The 27,207-nt window shown below is 51.3% G+C and overlaps 4 protein-coding genes across 8 annotated transcripts in view; 2 read left to right on the top strand and 2 right to left on the bottom strand.

The window, feature by feature from the left end:
• lsm8 (LSM8 homolog, U6 small nuclear RNA associated) overlaps positions 1-12,816 on the bottom strand; it is a 106,023-nt gene extending 93,207 nt beyond the window's left edge. The window contains exon 1 of the mRNA XM_076044280.1: positions 12,812-12,816. The gene's annotated coding sequence lies outside the window, so the exon portion shown is untranslated. The remainder of the gene's footprint in view (positions 1-12,811) is intronic.
• Positions 2,798-13,226, bottom strand: dyrk2 (dual-specificity tyrosine-(Y)-phosphorylation regulated kinase 2). Of its 2 annotated transcripts, none has more exons than XM_076044236.1 (7): positions 13,015-13,226; positions 9,502-9,608; positions 8,005-8,302; positions 7,375-7,538; positions 6,056-6,445; positions 5,716-5,806; positions 2,798-4,728 (listed from the first exon to the last, which is right to left on the bottom strand). In XM_076044236.1, exons 1-7 carry the CDS (start codon positions 13,052-13,054, stop codon positions 4,025-4,027), a joined length of 1,794 nt encoding a protein of 597 aa, XP_075900351.1. In that variant the 5' UTR covers positions 13,055-13,226; the 3' UTR covers positions 2,798-4,024. The 2 variants fall into 2 exon arrangements, with proteins under 2 accessions (XP_075900351.1, XP_075900352.1); XM_076044237.1 differs by lacking the exon at positions 13,015-13,226 and adding an exon at positions 12,791-12,874.
• Positions 13,227-15,079: 1,853 nt separating this feature from the next.
• Positions 15,080-20,092, top strand: LOC142900136 (F-box only protein 15-like). 4 transcript variants are annotated; one of them, XM_076044244.1, is made up of 11 exons: positions 15,080-15,322; positions 15,545-15,673; positions 15,790-15,873; positions 16,299-16,403; positions 17,344-17,553; positions 17,747-17,944; positions 18,352-18,475; positions 18,598-18,680; positions 18,984-19,132; positions 19,606-19,724; positions 19,807-20,092. In XM_076044244.1, the coding sequence occupies exons 2-11, from the start codon at positions 15,573-15,575 to the stop codon at positions 20,083-20,085; spliced, it is 1,452 nt and encodes a 483-aa protein (XP_075900359.1). In that variant the 5' UTR covers positions 15,080-15,322; positions 15,545-15,572; the 3' UTR covers positions 20,086-20,092. The 4 variants fall into 4 exon arrangements, with proteins under 4 accessions (XP_075900359.1, XP_075900361.1, XP_075900360.1 ...); XM_076044246.1 differs by lacking the exon at positions 15,545-15,673 and having other exon boundaries at positions 15,085-15,322; XM_076044245.1 differs by lacking the exon at positions 15,080-15,322 and having other exon boundaries at positions 15,362-15,673; positions 17,344-17,545; positions 17,751-17,944.
• Positions 20,093-20,798: 706 nt separating this feature from the next.
• On the top strand, positions 20,799-26,887 carry LOC142900152 (tetraspanin-8-like). The gene is made up of 8 exons (XM_076044270.1): positions 20,799-20,953; positions 24,964-25,026; positions 25,124-25,243; positions 25,346-25,420; positions 25,514-25,612; positions 25,744-25,854; positions 26,028-26,111; positions 26,259-26,887. Exons 1-8 carry the CDS (start codon positions 20,897-20,899, stop codon positions 26,328-26,330), a joined length of 681 nt encoding a protein of 226 aa, XP_075900385.1. The 5' UTR covers positions 20,799-20,896; the 3' UTR covers positions 26,331-26,887.
• Positions 26,888-27,207: the final 320 nt, after the last annotated feature.

Here is a 27,207-nt window from a genome sequence, read left to right as displayed (position 1 = left end):
CAGTGTTTTGTCCAACCACGCTTGGGCGCGTCGAACTGAACGATTTCAACGGGAACGAAGCGCGATATTTTATTGGAGAAATACCGCGCTTTAAATATTATTATTATTATTGATGAATCACTGACTGTGAAATGAAGTTTCTGCCTCTCGCGGCTGAAGCTTGATCTCTGCTCCCATCGGGTGGACAAAGCGTGCAGCTGCAGGTCAGGTCGTTTTTCTGATGCTGCTGGGACGGCAACACGAAGCAAGAGCGCCCCCTGCCGTCCGAGGGGGTCGGAGAGCGCTTTGTCCCACTGCCTTCGCGCGTGCGTGCGTGCACGTGGAGACTGATTGATACAAGTGTGTGTGTGTGTGTGTGTGTGTGTGTGTGAGAGGGTCTCCGCTTGTTGTGGTTCGGTGACAGTATCACTCTTTGAATCGTCCAGCAGAGGGTGCTGCCTTGTTGTTTTTTTTTTGCTGCCTTCACGACGTCACTTCCTCAAGTTGCTTTGCGCACAGGTTCGTCAGCTCCATGCTAAACATGCTAGTTGCGGCAGCGTTGTCTCGTCAAAGCATACAACATAAACATAAATAACAATAAAATTGTTTTATTCATAATTATAACAATATTTTCCACCACAATAAAATTTAACAAAGGCTCACTAGAAAAAGTGTCAACTTCTGTGTTCTGTACAGTAAATACAGTACGTAGTAAAACTGGCTGTGGCGTCGCACTACAGCGCAATTCAGGCGCTCCCAAACACACAGAAAAAAAAAAAAAAAATCTCAATTTCCTCGCACATTATATACAGGTCAAATAAAAACAACCCAGCAGGCTGAGGTGACAGATACACAGCGCAGCTTCACGCTATTAGCAATTGTGTCTGGCTGCAGAAACACCTCCCAGAAGAAGCTAAGTAGCTAACTGGCTAGCATGCTACAGAGCTGCTGCCTTCACACACATTGTGTTATTGTGAAGCTGCCGAGAGGTCAGTAAAGGTAAGTAATGCCAGAGGTCAAGTTTCTGTTGGAGCGCAGCCTCTTAGCCACCTATGCTAAGCTAGCTCTCACATTTTTCTGTGCTTCGTTCTGCCTGAAAAGCAGCAGCAGCCACCGTCTCCTTCTCCGTCATCTCACTTCCTATCCCCTGTTAGCATAGCTAGCTTCCAGCTAGCCTTGAAAGGAATGCACTTTGGTAGAAGCAACCAAATGCCCTGCGAGTTCGTCACAATCATGACAACAGGTTAAAAAAAAACTTTTCTTTAAAAAACAAAAAAACAAAACAAACATGGTGAAAAGTGAGCAGTCTGAGGTGCCAACAAACTGGGAGAGAACCAGATGTGTGCTAGTCCCAGCACTTTGCATGAGCGCCCCCTCCTGGTGGTCCCAGAGACTGAAGTGGGCAAGCTAGTCAGTAGGTAGGCTAGTGTTAGCAAGCATCAGTGCAGCGGCTAGATGCTAGGGTCAGCTGAGCACCCCCCACGCACTCCTCGTCTGCCAGCAGGGGGCACCGGCGAGCTGATATGTGTCTGTAGTACATTGTGCTGCTGCAGCTCACCACCGACACGCCGGTCAGGTGACTGATTTAAAGCTACGGTACGCTGCCTGTTGCTGCTGGTCTGTAAACAGTACGGAAGCCTGGTGCTGCAAAAAAAACATCCAGGGCTGAAAAACAAACCACGGTCTTACTGCTAAATGGCAAAAACTAGGTCAACAGTCAAAGTATATCATATAGAATATATAAAAAAAAAAAATTCACTGTTTTAATTAAAAAAAAGTCTGCTATTAAAAACACCACGTGGCTCACATTCAGACTGGTGACGTTTTGAGTGGACGCTGTGGTTGCTGTTGGGCTCCCATTTATAAAAAAGAACACTAGTGGTTTGCTCGTTAACACGTCCAGCCTGACGCAGCAGCTAAGTTTAGCTTAGCTGAGCTTAGCTTCGACTAAGCTCAGCTTCGAGCGCCTTCCACAGTCGCGAGACGACCGCATCTTCGGCTCATTCTTACATTTTTTGTATGTTTCCGATTAAAAAATAAACAGTCAGCCGCTCCCTCGGCCTGTCAGACGCGGGCGACAAACATCCTGAAAGAAGTCAGGCGAGGTCGGAGATTGGTTGAGCCCTCCGTGACATCATCGAGTGGAGTGAAAAACTGCCTGTTGTCGGCGAGACTCGCTTTCACTGCGTGTGTGTGTGTCTGTGTGTGCGTGCGTGTGTGGCATGGCGACGAGATACTGAAGGCACAAAGTTACGACTCAGCACTCAAATCATTTCAAACAAACCACAGAAAAAGTTTGAAAAAATTCTAAAAAAAACAAACAACAAAACAATCAACTCTTCAACATAAACATCACCGCCCCTCTCCCTCCCCGTGTCCCCGGCCATTTTCCTCTGTGGTCGCTTCCTGTTTCCTGTCCTGAAGAGGAGTGGGTGGGGGGGCGAAGCTTCTCCTGAGGTGGGCGGAGCAGTGGACACGTTCCTCCTGTGATTGGCGTCCACGCCTGCTACATGGCAAGCCTCTCCTCCTCCTCCTGTAGCTCCTCCTCCTCTTGTAGCTCCTCCCTCCCCAGAACAAACTCCACAAACCACAGAGTGCGTCCTGAACATTACATCAGTGTTAGGAGCCATTTGTTATAGGTCTGTGTGTGTGTGTGTGTGTGTGTGTGTGTGTGTGTGTGTGTGTGTGTGTGTGTGTGTGTGTGTGTGTGTGTGTGTGTGTGTGCGCGCGTGCAACTGACGCACACATTCAAGTATTCACGTCGTGAACTGCACAATTGGATCCTGTTGATAATAAATAATGAGTAAAATGTTGTCAATAAATAGAAAAGTGTCTCTAAAAACCCCTCCTGAAGCCCTGCCCCCTGATCACATGGTCAACACTGACGTTTGATCGACATCACTTACACGATGCGTGTGTACGTGTGTGTGTATGCGTGTGTGTGTTGCTTGTGCAGCATTTCCTTTAACAAGTCCACATTAAAAGACAGACAAAGAAGTTTGTTTTTCCCGAAAACGCCGGAAGGTTCGAGTTCCTCATCGTTCCTCAACAACATCTTCTGACAACAACACCTCTTCTTTCAGACAATTTGTTTTTTTTTTTGTATCGCGCTCGCATCAAATTTACAAACACACACTTTGTTAAAATTCAATTTTGACTTTAAAAAGGGGGACAAAGTACAACAGTACAATAGTCGTGCGTTCCCCAGTAAATGTAATGATATGCTCACATTGAACCAAGGTTCCGTATTTAAATTACATTAAAAAAAATATCCCAAAATATTTTAAAGCGGTTCTCCAACTTTAAGTCTTAAAACTAAAGAAGAACCCTTGAAAGTTTCTCCTCCTCCGTGTTAAGGCTGATCAGTGGAGAGCTAACGGTTAGCAGGCTAAACAAAGGCTAAGGCTAACGCCGGCAGACCGCCTAGGAGAGTGGCCAGCACTAGCTTGGCTTGGCTAGGCTAGGCTAGGCTAGGCTAACTGCTAGCCATCCCTCAGGTGAAAAGGTAGTGGGTGTCGGCCGACGACGACAACCAACCAACTAACAGTGAGGCAGCTCGCAGGCACCACGGAGGCTAGCTGCGGCTACGCGCTGTAGCACGGCAGCTCGCTAGAACGCTAGCGGGGCTGGCTAGCAGGGCAGGATAGCAGGTAGGGAGGTGCTTGAGTTTGGGTTGCCATGTTTGTGTTCAGGAGCCACAATTCCAGGAGGAGCTAACTGTGTGTGTGTGTGTGTGTGTGTGTGTGTGTGTGTGTGTGTGTGTGTGTGTGTGTCTGCGTTGTTCCCTCCATGAACACAGTGTTGTGTGTCTCGGGTGCATCATGATTGTCGGTGAACACCCGCTGCACTCTTGGAGCGCTAGGCGGTCTCTTCCTGTCGTTGCCGCCCAAAAGTATCCGGACGGACGGCCACCGCGCCCCGATCATCCCCAACAGGGCGGTGCCACTGAGCCGCTCACAGGCTGCTTCTTCACAGAAAAATCAAAAGCAGCTGGATCCAGTCCTAGCCTGCTCGCGCTGGCTGACGGCGGCTAGTGGGCCCTCCCTCAGCTGACCAGCTTCGGCAGCACCGTCCTGCTGGGCTGAAGGTTCCCGTTGGCGTCGGTGATGGCGGCCAGGTTAGTCCGGGCCTTGGAGGCCGAGGTGGAGGAGGAGGAGGTGTTGGAGGAGGAGTTGGCGGCCAGCTTGGCGATGGAGGTGATGGCGGTGGCGGCGGCGCCGTCGGCGGCGGCGTTGCTGGTGATTCGCCTGGAGGTGGTGCTGGCGGCGGCAGCGGCGGTCTTGTCGGCGGCGGCGGTGGCCGGCGGCGGCGGCTTGGGCAGCCTCCTCCTCAGCCAGGGGTGGCGCAGCGCCTGGCCGGGCGTCATGCGCAGCGCCGGGTCCCACTCCAGGCACTGGCGCAGGAAGTCCAGGAAGAGCGGGTCGTCGCAGCCCTTCAGGGCTCCCGCCCAGTCCTTGCTGCCCGGCGGGCCGCGCACCTTGCCACGGCGCGAGCGCCCGGCGCCCAGCGTGGTGGTGCCGTCAGGCAGCGTGTTGACGCTGCAGTAGCGCGGGAAGCCACGCGACGACACAAAGTTCTTGGCGCGCTTGGACGAGTCGAGCAGCTTGGCCGCCGGCATCCCCAGCAGCTCCATGATGCACGCCAGCTGGTCGGCCTCGTCCTCGCCTGGCAGCAGAGGGTAGCCCGTCAGCAGCTCGGCCAGGATGCAGCCCAGGGACCACATGTCGATGGGCATCCCGTACCTGGAGCCTGAGGGCAGCACAGACATGACTCAGCCAGCAGGGGGCAGCAAAGGGGGGGGGGATTCCTCAATGGAGTGGCACGCCTCCAGCACAGACACCCAGAAATGGGTGTTTTTTGTTGTTTCCTTTTTTTTTTGGAGGGGGGGGGGGTTCTGCATCGTGTGGTCCCAATAGATCCTTTAGCAGTAGCGTCGCTTCCCATCATGCCTCTCCAGCGCCCGCAATGGAGATTTCTGATGAACTGTGTTTCAGGTCAAAGGTCATCCATAGGCGATGAAGGGATGATGGTGTGTTCTGATGGGATGGATGCGTTCTGGTGTTTGGTGTATTCAATATACGTGTGCTCGCTGTGCTGTGTTCTCAGTGTTGAAACTAATAAAAAAATGTTCTTTGGGACCATATGGGGTTTTTGGCTGCAGTACCTCCAGTGACCACTGGGAAAATGCCCGCAGCACCATATTGGCAGGCTGGTATCGAGTTCTGATAGCACACCTCAGGAGCTGTGGAAGCTTTATCAAGAACTGGATACCACACTGCCAATATGGTTTCCACCACTGGCCACTTGGAGGTACTGCAGCCAAAAATCTCCTAAAGCCCAAAATGCATTTTCCCCATCAAACCAAAATACAAACAGCTGATAGGATGACCTTTGACCTGTATTTAATAAATCTTTCTCTTGTAGATTTCTAAGTTCTGGACTTTCTGAAAAACGTTTGAAGGCCAGAAAATATTTTTATATTCCCAGCGTGTCACGGCGTGTTCTGATTGGCTGATGCGTCCTGGCGCATTAAGTCAGTTACAGAGGCATGATGGGAAGTGACGCTACTGCTATGAGGCTTCATGATGCAGAAGTCCCCCCCTCCCCCCAAAAAAACAAAAAAAAACTTTTTCAGCATATGTGCTAGCAAGCTAGCCTGCTAGCCAGCCACTCCATTGAAATGAATGGGAGTACCATACTGGACAATAGAGGTGTTGCTGCAAAGTGGTGACTCACCCAGGATGACCTCCGGCGCCCGGTAGAACCTGGACTGGATGTAGGTGTAGACCCGCTGGTGCTCGTAGCAGCTGGAGCCAAAGTCGATGACCTGCAGGGGGAAGCAGAGGGGCAGAGGAAGGGCACCAGGGGCTTCAGTAGGGGGCCCCAGCACTTTGGCTGTCTCGCCGTTCCGTTGCGATTCCAGGCCAATTCAAAATCAATTCTCAGTTGAGTCCTGCAAGCCTCTCTCATTAAACTAACGGGGAAAAAAATGTTAAGTTCTCTGCGGCCGCTGGAATAGCGTCGCGACGTAGCGGCGCGCGCTGCGTCGCTAAGGCTAAGTGGAGCGGAGCCTCACCTTGATGCCGCTGCGGCCCTGCTGCTTCAGCAGGATGTTCTCGGGCTTGAGGTCGCAGTGGATGATGCGGTTGCGGTGCAGCAGGTCCAAGCACTGCAGGATGGAGTGGGCGAACTTGCGCACCAGCGGCAGGCTGAAGCCCTGGAACTTGTTCTTCTTGATGAGTTCGTACAGGTTCATGCTGAGTAGCTCAAAGGTCATGCAGATGTGGTTGCGGAAGGTGAAGTTCTCCAGCATGTGGATGACGTTCATGGCCGAGTCCTTGTCCTGCTTGCGCAGGTGCTCCAGGATGCGGATCTCCTCGGCCGCCTGCCGGTGGAAGCGCTTCTCGTTGCGCACCATCTTGAGCGCCAGGTGGCTCTGGGTCTTGTGGTCGAAGGCCTTCACCACCTGCACAGGGGGGCGGGGGGGACGGACAGCGGACAGGAAGTCTGAGCACCTGATTCACGCTGAAAGCATCTGCGATGCATTGGCGGCTCTGCAGCAGGCCGAGGCCGTTATGGTCAGTGTGTGTGTGACGCAATCACCACCAGGGGGCGGCGCGGTGCCTTTCAAAAGCGTCACAAGTGTGAAACCAGCGACTGAAGCCACTTTGGAAAAATACTGCAACTGCTGTTTTATAGTTGAGGGTTCACGCGTAGCGATCCAGTCAACTGCAGCAGGTAGAACTGTTCAGACAGGAAGTATCTAGTATATATCTACTATCTATCTATCGTCTATCTATTTAGTATCTTTTTATATTGGTATCTATCTGTCTATCTAGTATCTATCTGTCTATCTCTCTAGTATATATATATCTATCATCTAGTATCTTTCCATCTAGTATCTATCTATCTATCTATTGCTTGCTCTGGGGCCCAGTTGGTTCCCTTTTCTCTGATTGTACAAAGAGCTTTGGATGTGATTTAGCGCTGCACAAATAAAATTTGATTGATTGATGATCTATCTGTTATCTATCTATCTATCCATCTATCTAGTATCTATCTATCTACCTTTCTATCTGTCTAGTATCTATCTAGCTATCTATCTATCTAGTATCTATCTATCTTTCTATCTATCTAGTATCTATCTATCTAGTATCTATCTATCTAGTGTCTATCTATCTATCTAGTCTCAGGTGTATCAGCAGGTAGAATGGTTCAGGCAGGAAGTCAATGATGGTAAAACTCGGTGGATCTGGTTGAGTTTCATCATCGTATCCGACGTGGCTGTGTTTTAGTTTTCGTGTGCTGCTGCTGCTGCTGTTTTTTACTGCTTCAACACCGCTCAGTCGGGCCGTCAAACAAACAAAGCAGACATGACTCGAAAAGTGAAGGTACCTGTCCGAAGCTGCCCTTGCCGATGACCTTGAGGACCTCGTAGCGGTAGGAGATGTGGTCGTGTGGCACCTGGATGTAGGAGCCCTGGTCGTCGTCGTAGCCGCCGTTGTTGGCTCCGCCCATCACCCCCGGCCGCTTCTTGGCGCTCGGACCCACAAAGTAGACTAGGAGGGAAATGGGTGTATTACCACAACTGGAAACTGGACTCCCAGTGGCCACTCCAGGTACTGCAGCCAAAAACTGCACGTGGCCAAAAAGGTTTTTTGGGTTCCCCATCATGCGGTCCCCATAGATCATGTAGCAGTAGTTTGACTTCCCATCATGCCTCTGTAAACTCCCCGGACGCATCAGGAAGCATCAGCCAATCAGAATGAGCTGAGACACACTGGGAATTTAAAACGCTTTTCTTTTTCCTACATTTTTTTTAAAGATCCTCAGGAGAAACCTCAGGAGCCTTGGAAGCACCACACAGCCACTAGTTTTTCCACCAGTGGCCACTGCAGGTACTGCAGCCAGAAATCCCATACGGCCCAAAAAGCATTTTCCCCCATCAGATCACCATGCAATACTAAAGGGCTGTAATACGGCTGACAGGACGACCTTTGACCTGAAACACGGTTCGTGACTCACCCTCTGGGAAGCTGAAGACCTCGTGATGCTCAAAGGACGACATCTTGGACATGAACTGCTTCATGGCCTGCTCCGGGGACATGCAGGGGGCCTTGGCCTTGGCGGGGGTGGAGCCAGCGGCCGGCGCTGACGAGGAGGGCGGCGCCACCTGACGGCCGGAGGAAGCGGTGGGCGCCAAGCCGTTGGGCTGCGAGGTGAGGGCGACCCGCTTGTTGGTGTTCTCCTCAAACAGCTGCGTGACGTGAAGCTGCTGCTGCTGCTGCTGGATGCCTTCCGACATGGCGCCTCTGCTGCCCCCCTGTGGCCGGGCAGAGAAGGACACCCAACCCCACCATCAGCCACCAACACACACTGACAGCGAAGACTCTGGACAGACACGCTGGCTACGTGCGTGCGTGTGTGTGTGTGTGTGTGTGTGTGTCGGGGGAGGTGGGTGGGGTTAAGAGGGAGGAGGAGCAACAGAGGATACCTGACCCACCCACTTCCTGTTTCAAAGTAAGGTTATGAATTCAATTATTTTTGTGTTGTATGTGCATTGTGTTGTGTGTGGTTTGATGAGTGCCCACGCACGCACGCACGCACGCACGCACGCACGCACGCACGCACGCACGCACGCACGCACGCACACCTTTGTGTCTCTCTCTTCCATCCTGTTCTTTTGTCTCTCATTCAGCGACTCACTGGCAACACACCTGCTGCCTTTCAGATCTCTCACACACACACACACACACACACACACACACACACACACACACACACACACACACACACACACACACACACACACACACACACGTAAATGAGCTCTGTTCAAAGAGCTGCTTTACGTGTGTGTGTGTGTGTGTGTGTGTGTGTGTGTGTGTGTGTGTGACAGACAGCCATAGCAGGAAGTGAATGGAGGACGGTGGGACTCGTGTTGTGTTGTGCGTTTTCAGAGGCATGCGACTGCACAGAAGCGTGGCTCCTCCCTCACCTGAAAACACACACCCACACACACACACATGCGCTCACACAGTTGAGTCATCCTGCTTGTTTGTTTTGCTACCTCAGGTCCGTGGTCGTCAGTTTATCAGTTCAGTGCAAATCAAAGGAGCGGCTGAAAAACAATGAGACTTCCTGAACAACTGGTCAAAGCCTCGTTCATCATTCACTCTGATTAGAGTGGCAATCTCCCCAGTCTGAAGGACTGACAGACGGAGCAGGAGTTGCATCGACCACTTTAATCCACCTCTCTGTGTGTGTGTGTGAGTGTGTGTGTGTGCCCTTCAGGCCAGCCTATAAACCAATCAGCTGCATTAAGCATCCTGAAGCCGGTGGCTATTATTAGACGCCGACTGGCCAGAGAACTGAAGCTTAGCATAGCTAGCCGTACGCTAGGCTACAGTGTGACTGGACCAAACTGGGTCAAACAGAAACTCACTCAGGCATAGGTGTGTGTGTGTGTGTGTGTGTGTGTGTGTGTGTGTGTGTGTGTGTGTGTGTGTGTGTGTGTGTTACCGTCAGCGGGTTGATGTGGTTGTTGTTGCGAAGCCGCGGCAGGGCAACGGGCGATGTTGTCTGGGAGCCGCTGTGAGCCGGAGAGCGGACCGGCTCGCCCGATTTGCCTGAGAGAGAGAGAGAGAGAGAAGACTGACTCTGGTTCTGGTTCTAGTTTGGGCAGCACATGAACAGGAAGTGACGTTCTCAAAGCCCCTGTCTAAAGCTACAGTGAGCTGCCAACTCAACTACTAAGGCCGGGTTGCCAGGTTTGACCTCTGACCTGACTGGCAACCCGGCCTTCCAGCGCAGGAGACAACTCTTCCCTGGGACGGAACCGGGTCGACCACAGCCAATGCAAATCGCCACACGATTTGACTGAGAGGAGCAACATTGATTCCCCGGACCGGGATACTTCCCGGAGTGCCAGACTGGTGCACCGCACTGGGACCAGAAACTTCCTGGAGCACTGCACTGGGACCAGGATACTTCCCGGGGCAGTGGACTGGGATACTTCCTGGAGCACCAGACTGGAGCACCAGACTGGGACCAGAAACTTCCCGGGGGAAGTGGACTGGGATACTTCCTGGAGCCCTAGAAGGCCGACTTCTCTTGTGTCTGTGCGTTCACGATCCAAAACGATTAAATGATGTTGGCAGGTGCAAAGCTCCACGTGTCTCCTTTACGAGTGGAGAGAGAGAGAGAGAGACACACACACACACACACACACACGCGCGCGCGCGCACGCACGCACGCACGCACGCACGCACGCACGCACGCACGCACGCAGACCCTGGGTAGTGGCGTGTTTCTGAAGCCCGGCCGGTTGAGATTGGATCAGATATGTTTAGACGGCAGCAGAACACATTTATTTAAAGACACATTATATAAGCTCCACCTCTAGCAGCCAACCAACCCGACTCAGACGACCTCCGTCAACTCTGGAGCCGGAGCAGCGGCAGCAGCGGCGACGTCGAGACTTGGAGGGATTTTTAATAAGGAACGACTCCACTGTTTGCCTTCCTACACTGCCCTCTAGCTGTCGGAGGAGTGAAACACGGCAAACGCAAAGAAAGAACTGCTGTTGGTGTTGTCGTTGTTTTTCCCCGATTCCGGTGTGTTTGGGTGCAGAGCCTGGGACGGCGTGTCGTGGAGGACAGCTGCCCACAGCCCTGCCTCTGACCCACTGACCCACAGGCCCAAAGGACCTGGTCCAATCCTGGTCACTTCTAGAACCGCCTTCAAGAACGACGACCTTTCATCCTCGCCTCCACTCCGAATCTGACGGAGGACGGCCGGGGTCAAAGGTCAGCAGCAGGAACCTCCGAGACGTTTTCACTTTGAACACCGACAAGTCGTCTCCTGTTTTCTGTTGCTTAGAAAAATAAAAAACGAAAAAGGCGGCGGAGGGGCCAGGACCGAGGTGACTGACAGCTGGGAGACGACGTCGCGGCCTCACGTCGCCTCTCTCTCTCCCTCTAAGGTTGCTGCTCCTCGGCCGCCGACAGATGGCCTGGACCGGCCACCGCTAATCTGGAGGTCAGCTGCAATCCCATTAATGAGGAGGAGGAAGAGAAGGAAGAGGAGGAGGGGAAACGCAACGCCGACACAACACAGAGTGGAAGCGCAAATCAATAGCAGCTGATAAACTGACGAAGCGATGCAGCGGCAGAGCGACTCCGACCGACCAGGAGCTGCTTGCTGATTGGTCAAGGTGGCAGGGGTTGGGGGGGTTGATGACTGACTGACTGACTGACCAGTGACTCCCCCTCAATCGTCACCAGTAAATCATCCCACTGTTCACACTCCACACCGGTGATGTCACAACCATGCTGAGAGGCCCTGCCCCCATCTGGAAGCACACCTGGAACAGTACACACACACACACACACGCACACACATTCTAGGCAAGCCGCATGCTCAGCGTGAACCCGACACCCCGGCGGCTCAGCACGCTCGGCTTGCTGCTCGACCAGACACTGCAAACCCTCCAAGCGCAAAATAAAACCCACTGCCACTTAAAACAATCAGAATAACAATAACAACAAGTTAAGCACGTGAGAAACTGGTGGTTTGTGTCCCACGCAGGCCTCTGTAGGTGGCCAGAACACAGAGGTGGTGGTAGCAGTGGCAGCAGGTGATCTCTGCTGTGGTTCACTGCTGCTGCTGCACTGTTTCCAAACCTAACCCTGCAGCTGGTGGGAGTCACCGTCTCGACTGGGCAAACTGGTTTCCACAGGGAGCCGCCACACAGGGTAGGAATGGGAAAAAACCCACTGCAGCAGCAGCAGCACAACCACCACCACAACAACAAACCAGAGAGTGTGTGAAAGGAGCAAAGCTGCCGCTTCACTGGAGTGCGTTTCTCTCACTTTGTTTTGGGAAACGTTCAACGTGCTGAAGGCTGCGGCTCACTGCGGTCCTCTGGGGGGCGCTGTCACGTTGTCATACCGCCGAGCGAAACCTCTCATAACGAGGCACAACTTGCCCCTTGTTAAAAACATAATTCAATAATAAAAAAAAAAAAATAAAAAGCCACAGAACCGAGCCAGGCTGCTGAACGAGACCGAACCGACGGCCGTCAGTGGCCGAATCCAACAGAAACCCGCTCATTTGACGTCACTGGTCGAGACTGACCGTCAAGCAGGAGACGCAAAAGACGCTGACAAGGATCAAAATAGATCAAAGCGACTCGACAAGTTATTTTTGACTTCCTTTTTTCCCTCTCCATTCGCTCGTGCCGCCACTGCAGTACAGTGTAGCATACATATAGCTACATGCTAATGTGCTGTCATAGCAGCAGCGTTAGCGCCTCATACCCGGGCTGCTTGTTTTGACGGGTGTCAGCAGGGGAAAGTGACGTCATCGCAGGTGTGTTGATCAATCAGGCCGCCGGGCAGCGGAGCTCGGACCCCCTTTGACCCCCACTGACCCCCGGCTGACCCGCTGCGGAATCTTCGGCTTCGAGCTTGGAGGCCACAAACCACCTCCAGCGAGCGAGCAACACAGCAACAACACAACCAGGTACGACGACGACGACAACAACGACAACCACCACCACCGGAGGAGGAGGAGCCCGGTCCGGACACCCGAGGTATCCGGGTCCGAAATAACCAGGCGGTGGGGGACGGGGGGGTCCAGCGGCTGTCACTTCTCAGCTAACGCTAGCTATAAATAAACAGCCCGGGGGTCGGTGGTGGCAGCCCCGGCAGATCCCCGCCAGACCCCCGGCTCTCAAGAGCACCGCCCCGCGGCTCGGTCCCGTCCTCCCCCTCCAATGACCCGCCGCTGTCACCGGTCTTATCTTTACCACATTAGCGATAATTGAATCAACCGCGGCGGTCGGAGAATCCAGAGGCTCCAGCGGAACTCCTCCAGCTCCTCCCTGGGCTGCCTGGCTGGCTGGGACCCTCGGCTCGTCCCCGTACCGCCCCGCCCCGCCCCGCCAGGAGGTTCCCCGGCCGCCGCCGCGATCACCCGGACCCGCCACGGTGCCCCGGCGGACCGCGGCTGCGGAGGCTGTGCACTGCTCACCCGTCGGGAGGAGCGAGGCTCCGGGCTTCTTGGTTAACATGGCGGCCGCTCCTCTCCTCTGGTGGCAGAGCGGCAGGACGCCTCCTCCTCTTCCTCCGTCTGCAGCTCCTCCTCTTCCTCCGCCTGACCACGCCCACTCTCCTCACCCCTCCGAACCCTCCCACTCAGTGCGCAAACTCCAGGCGGATACCGGAGGAACTCCCAGTGTCTGGCACGTTTTAGTCATAGCACTTTTTTTTTTCTTCCAATAAATGCCGTTAGAAATGCAAAACATCAGTCGAGAAAATGATAGTAATTTCAGTCAGTTATAAATGAATGTATAAACTTGTTAGTTACAAAATTGTAAACGAGATCAATCCTATAATATTTCAAAAATATTGCATTACAGCCTTTTAATAGGTTTTCTTTGACTGTTATAAGAACAATCACTTACAGATTAAATTGCCTGTGTGTTGAATTATTAAAAATCTATAATTCTATAATTAGGTCAAAATTTTATTACTTTTTTTAAAAAAAAATTTTTAAGTAAATTATCAAAAGTGTGTTGGTAGTTTCTCTCAGTGTTGTAGTCAAGACAGCTCCAATCGAGACCAAGACATTATCAAGACTAGCGAGGATTGAGATCGCGGCATGACCAAGACATTTGGGATTCCAGACCAACACGAGACCAAGACTTTATATATCAAAGAAAAATAACAGCATAACAGAAAAAAAATGACCAGTATCTTTTTAATAAAAAAATAAAAAAATGTGAGTTTGCTTCTAAATCGAACAGCAACGTCTCTTTTCAGCAAGATATGTTCTAATAATTCTCTTTAACATGTTGCTGCTTTGCCAACTATTTTGAACCATTTTCAAAAACAAAACAAAAACAACAACTTGGCTTCATAAAATTCAAAAAATAAATAAACAAACTAGGAATAAGGGGGCAGAGTGTCACTCTGGGTGTCACCAACAGAGCGTAAAGCGGCATCAGCTGGATTCTTTTCCATTATTATCGTGTCATTGTAGTGTCGGCTGAGTCTCGACTGGTCTGGATCAAAAATCCCTGGAGTCCACCCAGTCCCAGACCGAGACCAGACCCAGTAAAAAAAAAATGCCTCTGAGCCTTAAAAGGTGGTCTGGAGACCAAGACCAGTCTCCAGGACTATACCCCTAGTTCCTCTGTTTGTTTAAAACCAGGCCTGCAACCATAATATTCAGATGTTCTGCAATGCAAACCATAACAATTACTCACCGTTTCCTGCTGGAAGATGCAGATTTGTCTCATTTGCAGATGACGGGTGAGGATGACGATGGTGGTAGCGGCGGCGTCCTCACCCCACAACCTCACCTGGCCGAGCCACGTCACGGCGTCCGACGTGCAGCAGGTGTGTTTTGCAGGGGTGGGGGGCCGCTGCCTGGACACCAGCGGCCTGCTGGCACCCGGGAAGCTCCTTCTGGTGGCCGCGCTGACGTTTGAAGCCAGGGAGCCGCTCACCTTTCATGGCTTGTGCTTAAGTTACAGAGTGACTTATGTAAGACTCACTGAGTCGTCGCAGGTGGCAGCAGGAGTCACTGGAGTTGGTTTACTTGGTCACCCTGGCAACGTCTACTCAAAGGTAATCATTCTCTTGACTGGATGGTTCATAAATAGGAAGTGATCACAATGTTGACATTTGAGGGATTGGAATTGGAGAATAGGCCTCATTAACTGGCTGAGAAATGCTCAAAGAGACTGAACTAATCAAGGAGTTTGTTTTTACTGCCACCTCTGACCGGCTGCATCAGATTGTTCTTTTTAAAAGGCATTAAATAATGAAATCAATGAAAATAACAAAACAACAGTCATGGGCAAAAGTTAATCATCACACCCATCAGTGTGTGTCTTTCAGAAACACAATACAATTTGACAGTGTTGATTTTATTAGCAGACATTTTGGTTTAGTAAAGTGTTAAAATATCCATTTGATTTACACACTCACTCCAAAAATATACATTAAAAAAAAAGAAAAAAAAAAAGCAACGCATACTTTGTTTATAAAATCACCCCTAAATTAAATGGTCGCTTACATGAAAAGTGCAAGCGAGAAAAAGAGTAACTGTAGTGCCCTCTAGTGGTGCGACTGCCCAATCAATCAGGATTGTATGGTGAAAATGATAATGACAGGTATCAAATATCAGACCTTGCCTGTACGGGCCATTTGTATGAACTGTCCCGGCGTTCATCAGAGTTTACCGGGATCGTAAACACAGTCACGAGGTCATGCACTGGTGTTGTATCTTAAGAAATTCTCACACAAAACATCATAAAAAGTGTTCACTGTCAGTAAGTATTAAAGCGTTATTATTTTTAAAACACAATTACAAGGAAATAAGACAGAAAGGCACACGGAAAGCCATAAAAGTAGCGATCATGAATAAATTCCTGCGGCTGCGGGTGACCTTGAACGCTGCACGGGTCCGTGAAGATGGCGGTGGATCGGGGCCAGTTCGTCCAGAGTTTTGAGGAAGGCATCAAGCGGTTGGCTGTGTGTTCCGTCCCGGGCAGACTCGAGCGGCTCGATGCGTAAGGAGAGATGCCCGGTCCTTGTTCTGGTCCCGGTTCAGGTTCGGAGCACCCGGGCGGAAGGAGTTTCCAGAGGCCCCTGAATGCGGCAGCTAGCCGGACAGACCCGGGGTGACTCGGGGGGGCTAATTAAAAGCGGAGCCTCCTCCCCTGGGCGCCAAATCCAAAATTAATCAATAAATTATTTCATCATGTCTGACTTTATGTTTCGCCTCATACTTCCTTAGAGGACCACAATCCCTTACAGAGACATCGGAAACACATTGCACCCGAACCGACACCGGTACCACCCAGATAACCTGCCTGGACATGTAGGCTAAACTAAAGGCTAGCTCGTTGTTAGCAGCTAGCCGCTGGTTTCCAGGTGAAAGCTAGTGGATGGTAGCATCTGGCAGTAGGAAGTTCACTTCCGTGTTGTCCCGCAGTGACGGGGACGTGTTTTCCTATAAACTTCACCTATTTTTTATTTATTTATTTATTTATTTATTTTTACTTTATTTATTGAAGAACAAAGAAAAGAAGAAATCATTCTTATTTATGTTAAATCCAAGCTGTAAAGACGAATGGCGCCCCCCAGAGGTTGACTTACTAAACTGATCTGGCAGTTTTCTACTCAACACTGTTCGGTCTTTACTCAAACTAGTGCACAGAAATACTTTGCACTTGGCTTTTAAGAGTTGTCAGTAATGTTATTTATGCGTGAACCCTCTTTTCTTTCTTTCTTGCCCGTCCTCAGGCTTCCTCCAGAGGTCCTGCTGAAGATCCTGTCTCACCTGGACCCCCACTCTCTCATCTGCATCAGCCATGTCAACAAGCTCTTCCACCAACTGGCCAATGACGAGTGAGTGGCTCCCACACAGCCTCCTGGCTGTCACACACCTTGATCCTCCTGTGTGCAAATGCTGGCTCACTCTACTTCACTTTTAATATTTCAGGTATCTTTATTTCAGCTTTTCTTTTTATGGCAACTTTTTTTGTTGGTTCTTTGACTCCCTGCATTTGTCACACAGATTTCTCTTCTTAAAACGTCTCACTCTGCAGATAAATCTGTCACTTTTGTATTTAAAAGCGTTTGAAAGACACAGATTGCGTTTGAAGTCATTCACTTAGTATTAATTCTAGTCGTTGCTGCTTGAAGTGGAGTGATTTGAACTCTGCTGTCGTGCAGTTTGAATATAACAGTGGGTGATACTTTAGAGACGGCTGATTATTATTTTAGAGGACCCTGGCTTTGGGGTCAAAGGTCAGTACCATTTAAGTACAGAGAAAAATATACATGTAGAAATTAACATTGTGTTATTGTTATTAAGAGTGTCAACATTCCGTAATGTCTCTCTGGTCAGAACTATTACTGAGCTGCAGTTGGAAAAGTGTGAAAAAAAAATGTGTGTGTGTGTATATATATGTGTATATATATATATATATATATATATATATATATATATATATATATATATATATATATATATATATATATATATATATATTATTAAAAAAAAAAGTAGTATTCAGGGAAGCAAAGTTGTCATGACCTCTGACCTCTTGTCACTTCAGTCCAGAATTTTCCCTCACAAAGTTTTCATTATTTTAATTGATGACAAAAAAAGACATTTTCAATTTTTTACTCCAGTACATTTCAGAACCTGAACTTTCCTGCTTTTGCTTGAGTCAAGGAGTTGAATCAGTACTTTTACTTTTACCAGAGTATTTTTTTTCACGAGTATCCATACTTGTACGTACCTTAGCCCTCAGTGAGCTAACTGGTGGTTTGTCCAACGCAGCGTGGTGTGGCATCGCATCTACATGTCTGAGTTTGGGACATCCAAGGCCAGGTGGTCAGTCAGCACGGTGGAGGAGCGCCCTCTTCAGGGCCACTGGAGGAAGCGCTACCTGTGGCAGGTGGCTGGACAGGAAGTGGACACCTGGAGGGAGGAGCTGAGGCACACCAACCCCAGCACGGGGCTGCCCTGGGAGACCAGGCAGGTCCTCAGGTAGCACCACCGCACTGCTGCCTTAGCGTGGCTATACCAGGCTAGCAGCAGCTCCCACAGCTGTTGATTAGCGATGCTATTGGCTCGGATCAGCCTCCACCCAGTTCTACTCTCCAAATCGTAATTTCTTCTCTTTGGTGTACTAATGGAAACAAAAAAACCCTCAAACTTCCTCCACTTCCTGTTTGCGCAGGAAGCTGGGTGTGAGTTGGGAGCTGACGGTGAGCCAGTCGTGGGGCTCGAGGCAGACGCAGCCGCACAGCCACGCCCACTACTACGAGTCGACGGTGGTGGTCTGCTGGAGCGGCCCCTTCCCTCACTACCAGCACATCCACAGCCTGCAGCTCCACGCCAGTCACAGGGGGGCGCCCAGGAGCACCGCGCTTAGGAAGTGAGTGAGTCATTCAGTGAGTGAGTCAGTGAATCAGTGGGTGAGTGAGTGAGTGAGTGAGTGAATCAGTGAGTGAGTCAGGCCACTGAGCGCCTCGCACCTCCACCTCCTCCTGCTCCTCCTCCTCTTCTTCCTCTTCCTCCTGCCTCTCTCCGCCTCCTCTTTGTCCTTCTCCTCTTCCACCTCACCTCCACCACCACCTCCTCCTTCTCCTGCTCTCCCCCTCCTCCTCCTCCTGCTCCTCTTCCAACTTCCACCCCCCCCCCCCCCCGCTGCTCCTCTTCCTGCTCCTCCAACTCCTCCTCTTCTTCCTCCTCCTTTTCATACTCCTCCTTCTCCCCCTGCTCTGTCTCCCCCACCTCCTCCTGCTCCTCTTCTTCCTCTTCCTCCTCCTGCTCCTCCTCCAGGACTAGCTGGAGGTCAATGCTGCTCAAACTGGACATGAAGACTGGGACTGCTCGCCACCTCGGCAAAGACCGACTGATCTCTCTGGTCCACGTGGCGCCCAGCTTCATCATCGGCATCTGGAGGGTATCGACCAATCAATCAATCAATCAATCAATCAATCGATTAACGATAACCTGTTGATTCACACTGACCTAACCATATGCTGAACATTCTTTGTGTGTGTGTGTGTGTGTGTGTGTGTCCAGGGCCACAGCCAGGTGGCCTTCGTCATGGCCTGCCTGCACCAGCACCTGCTGGTGGAGAGGAGCCTGCTGGGCTCTCCAGCCAGGTGGGTGTTCAAAGAGCGCCCTCTGGTGGTCAAGAAGAAAAGACCACCCCCCCCCACCCACACACACAAACAAATCGTTGCTTCTGATTATAAGGAGGAGAGGGAAAAAAATGGGACCATGAAGTCGTCCAAAAATGTCAAAATGTAATTCTTTCTTGTTTATTATATTTTCTTTGTTTCTTGACAAAATCGTCTTTTTCCAAAACATCGTCCGCAGCAGGTGTTCAGGTGTGGTCAGTTTTTTTTTGGTAGGTGTTTTCAGTTGTGTTCAGGTGTTTTCAGGTGTGTCTCCCTCACCTGCAGCCCCTACTCTGAGCCCCCTGCCCCCCCCCAAGCCACCAGGTGGGACCTGGAATTGAGCCTCCGCGGCTTCACGCTGCGCCTGCTGCTGCACGGCTCTGACGGTGCAGAGGTCACGACCCTGCACTTCCACAGGTTGCTCGCCCGCCCAGGTAACCCCACTCTCTCTCACTCTCTCTCTCTCTCTCTGTATCTCACTCTCTCTCTCTCTCTCAGTCTCTCTCTCTCTCTCTGTGTCTCACTCTCTCTCTCTCAGTCTCTCACTTGCTCTCTTTCTCTCTCTCCCTCACACTCTCTCTCTCTCTCTCTCTCTCTCTCAGTCTCTCTCTCTCTCTCTCTCTCTCTGTATCTCACTCTCTCTCTCTCTCTCTTAGTCTCTCTCTCTCTCTCTGTATCTCACTCTCTCTCTCTCTCTCTCAGTCTCTCTCTCTCTCTCTCTGTGTCTCACTCTCTCTCTCTCAGTCTCTCACTTGCTCTCTTTCTCTCTCTCCCTCACACTCTCTCTCTCTCTCTCTCTCTCTCTCAGTCTCTCTCTCTCTCTCTCTCTCAGTCTCTCTCTCAGTCTCTGTCTGTCTCTCTCTCTCAGTCTCTGGTGTGTGTGTGTGTGTGTCTTCCCCTCCTCCAGGTGGCGCCCAGCTGGTGGAGCTGCAGGCGGTGCAGCGTTGGGATCAGTCGCAGCACCAGCTGCTGACGGGCGCTGTGCAGCTGGCGTGGCGGGCGGAGCCTCTGGAGGGGGCGGTGCAGGTGAGGGCAGAGGTCAGAAGTCAGAGCAGTGACTCCTCCCGCTCACCCACCTCCCTCTCTCTCTCTCTCTCTCTCTCTCTAGAACTGCTGCTTCCTGGCTCTCACCCTGCTGGACGGGTGGCGCCGGCCCTGCTGGTGCGTGGCCACGCCCGCCTGCCTGCGCCCGGTGGCGGCGTGGCGGCACCACCGCTGGCCCGACTACGGCGGCGAGCCCGTGGCGGTGGAGCACAGTGACGGCGGCGGGCGGGTGGAGCTGCAGCTGGTGCGGCTGCCCGAGGACGGCCACTTCCTGTTGGTGGCGCTCACCCTCCACGTCCCGCTGGACACGCTGCGGCCACACCTGGGCGACCAGCACCGCTGACGGCCCATCAAAGAAGAAGAGAAGTGTTGTTCCAAGGTTTACGCAGAGGTTGATTGGGCCGTTTCGAGTTGACGTTGTTGTTGTGACAAAACCTTCAGTTTTTGTGTGTCTGCTCACATGTTTCTCCACTTCTCCGAGTTTCAAGAGTGAGAAAGGACGGACACTACGGTAGTTTGTGTTCACGTTCAAGCGAAAATGAATGAATGAATGAATAAATAAATGAATGCACTGTCAATCAACCGCTGTGTCCCGCTGGGTGGTAGTTGCAACCTGCCGCCGCTAGATGGCGGCAGAATTCTCATCTCGACTGTGGAGTTCCCTCAGCGGCAGCAGCAGCAGCAGAAAACTGTTGGAAAATAAGTTTATCGCGAGCACAACACTACCGGGAGTTCAGTGTCGACGACTAGAAGTGACAAAATGAAAATAACTACAGAGTGACATCATTAAACGTTCAATGTTGGCACTTCATACTGGTCTTACTTCCGTTCCGTCCGTGCGCCGGTTTCGCCTTGCCGTCACCCCGGCGTCACGTGACCGACCGAGAACAAAGGATTTCCACCTCATCGGTGACGACAAGAAATTGAGGCCTCAGGTGTTCGGAGGACGCGCGAGAGCGGGGTCGGGCTGAGCCAATCAGGAGGCAGCTGGGGAGGTGGGCGCGGACAGGTAGAGTAGAGCTGGGCAAGTGGGCGTGGCTGAGGAGGCTCCACCTCTTCCACCTCCTCTTCTGGTCGTGCAGGAAGCTGCTCCCTCACTTCACTGCAGTCCAGTTCGCAGGGAGCGGAGCGACGAGCCGGAAGCAGCGTGAAACATGGCCGTGAGCAAGTGTGTCAAGTACCTTCTGTTCTTCTTCAACCTGCTGTTCTGGGTGAGACGCGCGCGCGCACACACCCCCCGATGATTTCAAAGCTCTTTCGAGCTGCTGGCGGGTCACATGTTTTATTCTAAAAGCTATAAATTCAGAAATATATGTGTACATATATATATGTTTTAGTGGCTTTTAGCATAAAAACGTATATATTAAATGTATTTATCCGATATTTCAGCGTTTTTTCTCTTTGTTTTTCATCCGCCGGATGCGGGAAAGTCTTTTTTTCCCAAAGTCCTCCATGTCCATCGAACAGGTGCTGTGTGTGTGTGTGTGTGTGTGTGTGTGTGTGTGTGTGTGTGTGTGTGTGTGTGTGTGTGTGTGTGTGTGTGTGTGTGTGTGTGTGTGTGTGTGTGTGTGTTGTCGCGCCCGCAGAACAAGGCTCGTTGCTGAGACAAACACTGAATGGCTTGCAGGGTGTGTCGCGTATGGTTTCTCTTGTTGTTTGTGCGCTCCCTCCTTCAATTTTATTTTTTTTGTTGTTGTTGTGTGTGTGTCATTTTATCGGTCCAACAAACAAATGAGCTCACGAGCGCAGAAGTCACCGGGCTTGTTTGTCCTTAGGTTCTTTTCTTGTGTTGTGGTTGTTTTTGTATCAAATGATGATCCAGTGACTCTGCGATTTGTGTGTCCCAGAACAAAACAGGAAGTGGTTTTAAAACACGTTTTTGTGTGTGTTTTTTAATTAATTAATTAATTTATTTATTTATTTTCAATTGCAAATGTGAATATTTCAGTGTGAGTGTGTTGAGACTGGAGAGCAGCTGTTTGGTTGTTGAGCTGGACATATTTCGACTTTTCTTCTACCCACTTCCAGTCCTTCAAAGGTGTGTCTCTTGTTTTGTTTTTCTTTTGTGACGAGACAATCGGGTGAGGCTCTGAAAGGCCTGTGGTGTTGTGGGTACACACACTCTGCAGTGACGCCCCGCTGGTACCTGCTGCTCTCACCGCTGTTGCTCAACATCACGGCGACAGCGGCATGAAGCAACTGGTCGTGGGCGGGAGACTCTCTGGCACCCTGGGGGAAGGGGTGGGGGGGTGGTCGGTCGACTGCATTACTTACTTACTCCGGAGTCGCACACGTGCCCTGAAGTCAGCCCTCTGTGATGTCACAAAGGGCACTGATGCACCTCCTAGCTGAGCGACCACACCACCCCCCCGGCCCCCCCAGCCAGGTGTTGGCTTGTCTCTGCCCTCCTCCTCCTCCTTCCCTTCTTTCAACTGTGAGGGTTTTAGCAGGAGGCTGCGAACAGAGGGCTAACGGAGACAGAAAGTCGGTGCTAATTTTAGCCTAAGCTGCTGCTGCTGCCTGGGGTTGGGAGTGCGAAGCTCTCACAGGCAGCAGCCTCCTTGCATTAGCGCCTTTTAGTGCAACGCCAGCACTCAGCCAATGTAATGGAGCCCACGGTGCATTCAGGGACCACTTCCTGAAGCAGGAAACGGAAAAAAAAAAAGTGTGTGTGTGTCCTGTGAGTCAGCGCTGTGCGCTATACTTTATATATTTTTTATTGCATTTCTTTTCTGTAGGTGGGCGTGTCCCTGTCTAATCTCTCGTCCAACCTGCTGCCAGTGTGTTGTGAATGAGGGACGAGTCTGGTGACACGCAAACAGGAAGTGCACGCAGGCGTAGACGGGGGTGTGGGGGAGAAAAACAAAAGAGGGTTCAGCGAGATTGAGAGCAGCGAGCCTCTAGAGGGCGACCTCAGTCGCTCGGAGTGCTAAGGGGCGCTAGCGTGCAGGGTGTGTTTGTTTTGGCTCCCTGCAGGGGGCACCGGCTGACTGTTTGCTGCCCTGCAGGGTTGTTCCTCCTTGTGGGTGAAGTCAACAAAGTCAAAGTGCGCGTGTGCGTGTGCGTGCGGTTTACGCTCCAGCGTGACCTGCTGGCCTACACAAACATCTTTTGAGTGGCCAATGGTATGAGAGGGGGCGGGGCTTCCCAGTCACAAACCCCGTCTCACCTGTGTCTCGGGTCACCTGCACAGATGAGATGGCCTGGGCAGCAGGACGGGAAGAAGGAAGTCAGTCACACGTCCATCAGAGGGAGGTGTTTGGGAAGGGGTGTGGCGCTTTCGAGGAGTGGATGGGCCAATCAGGTGCCTCCTAGCAGTGTTTGTCCCACCTGGAACCAGTTTTCCAGAACGATGCTTTTGAAGGAGTTGCTGCCTTCTTATCTTTGCACCTGACGAAGGTTCAATATTGACCCTTGGCAAAGTCAACAGGGTGTAGTGTGTTTGCTGGCCTGGGGGGCGCGCTGTGTTCCACGCACACCAAATAGCTCTACAGGGTGTCGCCCCTTCAATACTTGACCATGTAACCAGACTGCTCAGAAGAGGGCGGTAGCGCTGAACTCTGTACCTGGAAGCTTGTGTTTCTGAGGGTAGCATGTAGCATGTAGCTAGCCAGCTTTAGCCTCCGGGCTAAAAGCCCACTGTTTGACTGCGGCCGCTGAAAACCAACAGCGACTGTTTTTGTTCAGTGTGTTTGAAGAGTCAGATTGAAGGTCAACACGGACTCGTTGACTCTCAAGGTGCTTACACACTGAACGCGTTTTTGGCGCGGTATGGCGCAAGCAGGCGCAGACCTGGCGTCAACGCCCTGTGATGACACCTCGGCGCATCCAGTAGGAGAGCAGCCGGTTCTGTAAAAAGTGGCACCGGAGGCTTGAATAACTGCGGTGGAACGAAATCTCGTCGTCCCACCGTTTGCACACAACATCCTCCCGCTTGCTACTCAGCGCTTCGCTATCAATTTTGCCGAAAACCCGTGCGAAAACAAGTGCGTTCCGTGTTGTCCAGACTCTAGAGTATAAAATAAAATGTGAATCAAGGCGATAATGTCCCGACCCGAATATATATGAAAAAAACAACTTTATGTTCATATATTGTCAGGCACAGTTCGATGTAGAGAAGTTTTAACACATATTTAACAACCGGTGCCGTGCTGTGCATCTGGGCACTCCCACCCTCCCCCCCGAACCGGCTGCTCTCCTATTGGCCGTGCCTAGATGTCGTCACAGCGCATTGACGCTCGATTTAAAAATGTTTTTAATCAGGCGTCAAACGCCACCCTTGCGCCGACGTGTGTGTGTGTGTGTGTGTGTGTGTGTGTGTGTGTGTGTGTGTGTGTGTGTGTGTGTGTGTGTGTGTGTGTGTGTGTGTGTGTGTGTGTGTGTGTGTGTGTGTGTGTGTGTGTGTGTGTGTGTGTGTGTGTGTGTGTGTGTGATAAATAGATATAGAATATTATAAAAAAAAATGTTTAGAAATTCCAAAACAATCCAATTGAATTTGACTATATGTCTGTCGAATGGAAAAAATTGTAAGCAGTGAAGCTAATGTCATTAAAAAAAAAATAAAAAATCTTTAATTCTTTAATGAGCGTGTTGGACAAACTCGCTAGGTCGCCTCCGTGTGGTCAGGATGAGTCACTGCGCTGGTGGAACCCGCCCTCATTGATATCGAGGTGATGATCAGAAACCTTAGAAGCTCCCTAGCATGCATTATGCAACAGCAGCAGAGGTTGAATTTCATAACTGTTACTGTGGTGGTGTTGATGGTGATGGTGATGAAAAGCTGTGGCTGTGTCTACGTGGCGCTGATCTCACCCTCCAAGTCCCGCCTCCTCCACCATCAATCATTGATGGCGGCTGATGACTCAGTGCGGCTCGTCTGGTGTGGGGGCAATTATCGCGACCGCTGAATTATGCATGATTGGGCCAATCAATGGAGGCCCCGCCCACTCCACGGTTCGTCCCTGCTGGTTGGATCGGCTACTGCAGCCTGGAGGAGCTCCTCCTGCATAATGAGATCTTCTGCTGTGGGAAAACGCTCTCCTGCACCCAGCGGCTCCATGAAGAAATATGCATGAGTGTGGCCAGAGGGGGCGCCGCAGGAGACGGAATCCTCTTGCTCCTCCTCCTTCTCCCCCTCCCCCTCCTCTTCCACCTGTTGCAGGGCTTCTCCACTGGGTGGAGCCAGACTCACCACCTCCTTGCTTGTTGTTTGTGGTTGCAGATCAGCGGTTGCATCATCCTGGGCGTGTCCATCTACCTGAAGGTCAACAAGAATGACAACCAGGTGAGACCCTGACGGACGGATGGAGCCGAGCGAGTGAGCCCTGCCCACCTGCCTCCAGATGTCACATGACCCCCCCCCCTCCCCCTGTCTGTCTCAGCTGACCAGTGAGGCGATCCCTGGCGTGGACCTGATGATCGCCATCGGCGTGATCATCATGGTGCTGGGCTTCCTGGGCTGCTGTGGCGCCATCAAGGAAAACCGCTGCATGCTGCTGCTGGTGGGGAACGCATCCTGACTCCACCCACCCTCCCACACCCCACCTCCACCTGGCCACTTTCATCTCACCCACCCCTTGTCTTCTTCTCCTCTCTCCTCGTAGTTCTTCATCAGCCTTCTGGCCATCTTCATCCTCCTGCTGGCCGCCGGTATCGTGGGCGCCGTCAACGAGAAGACGGTAAGGTGGAGGAGAGGGCGCGGCTGGTAGTCGGTGGGCGTAATCGGTTGGTTAATGTGTGTGTGTGCGTGTGTGTGTGTGGCTTCTTCTCAGGTGAACGACTGGGTGAATAAGCGCGTGGTGGAGAAGTTCACGCCGCTGATGGAGAAGCCAGAGAGCGTGAGGCAGGACCTGGAGAAGCTGCAGACGGAGGTGTCTCACTCTCTCACACACACACACACACACACACACACACACACACACACACACAGCTCTCGGGCCACTTGGAGGTCCCGACGTTGCCTGTGCTAAGCTAACGTGCTAACATGCGTGGTCCCCACCAGATGAAGTGCTGCGGCCTGGTCCAAGGCAAGGAAGACTGGGGGGGCAAGATCCCCGAGTCCTGCCGCTGCGAGGCCACCGAGGAAGACTGCAAGGCTGGATTCTACTCCACGGTCAGGGCTGAGTCATGATGTGATCATCATGATGATGTCATCATGCTGATGTCATTAGATGATGATGATGGAGTTGTTTGCCATGATGACGTCATTGTGATATCATCATCACCTTCATGATGATAACATGATGATGAAGATGAGGATGATGATGTCATGGTTTCTTCCTGCAGCCCTGCCTAGACCGCATCGTTGAGTTCATGGAGGGAAACCTGGAGGTGGTGCTGGGAATTGCCTTTGCCATCGCCGCCCTGCTGGTCAGCACACACACACACACGCACACGCAAACACACACTCAATTGAAATTTAAGTACAAATGCGCTGATGAAAGTGTTGTAGTAACCTTGAGCTGCCACCAGAGGGCAGAGCAGGCCGACTGATTGTCTTCCACTGTGTGGCTGCAGGTCTTTGGGATGGTCATGGCCATGATCCTCTACTGCCAGATTGGTGGGAAGGACGCGACCACCACCGCTTGAGTTCCCCCCTCCCCCCACCCCGCCCTACACGCACCTGGCCACGCCCACACCTGGTCACGCATGACAACGATGCATGGCGCAGCATGTGTTTTTATTGCAGTAGTCCTGAGAGTGTACAGATGTTTTGTGTACAGTTGTTGGTGTTGTTCTTTTCTTCACCTGCTCTGGAAAAGTAACCAAGTTTCAGAAGACGGTCCTTTTTAAATGAATTAATAATATTGAAAAAAATAATCTGGTTCAAACGTGTGTGTGCGTGTGCGTGTGCGTGTGCGTGTGCGTGTGCGTGTGTGTGTGTGTGTGTGTGTGTGTGTGTGTTCCAAAAATACATTTTTAAAAGCCAAAAAACTCAATAATTAAAAAAATTGTTTCCAAACAGAATCAATTTCTAATTAATTGTTCATTTGTCATTTTTTTTCTTCAGACCTTCAGTGTCTGAGGGACTTTTATCCAATGACTGTTTTTCTATTTTGTGTCCTCTTTTGTTTGACCTTGTTCACAGATTAATATCCAGTGAAATCATCCTGTAATAACCAAAGAATAAAAAAAAAAACATCCAACCATTAGAAGCCTTTTTTTTTCTCTTTGTGCCGTCTTTCCGATCAACCTTCCAGCACTTGTCTGTACTGAGGCACTTCGCCCCCTGCTGGCAGGACCTGTCCAAAAGGAGAGGAAAGCCACATATGGCGGCGCTGCGACGCGGCAACGCGGCGTGGGATTGGACGGAAAGTTTCCAGCCACATGATGCAGTACAGGGTGCCTGTTCAGGACACACACACACACACACACACACACACATCCACGCTCGTGCGTGCGTGCGTGCAGAGCCCCAGTTATTTTTAGTCCAATGTCAACAGAGCACTTTGCCTTAATGACTTCA

This window comes from Nelusetta ayraudi, unplaced genomic scaffold (assembly GCF_046127955.1).
Source record: "Nelusetta ayraudi isolate G7.1 ecotype Tasmania unplaced genomic scaffold, CSIRO-AGI_Nayr_v1 ptg000079l, whole genome shotgun sequence".
Taxonomy (NCBI): domain Eukaryota; kingdom Metazoa; phylum Chordata; class Actinopteri; order Tetraodontiformes; family Monacanthidae; genus Nelusetta; species Nelusetta ayraudi.
This window is presented reverse-complemented; position numbering and strand designations above follow the sequence as displayed.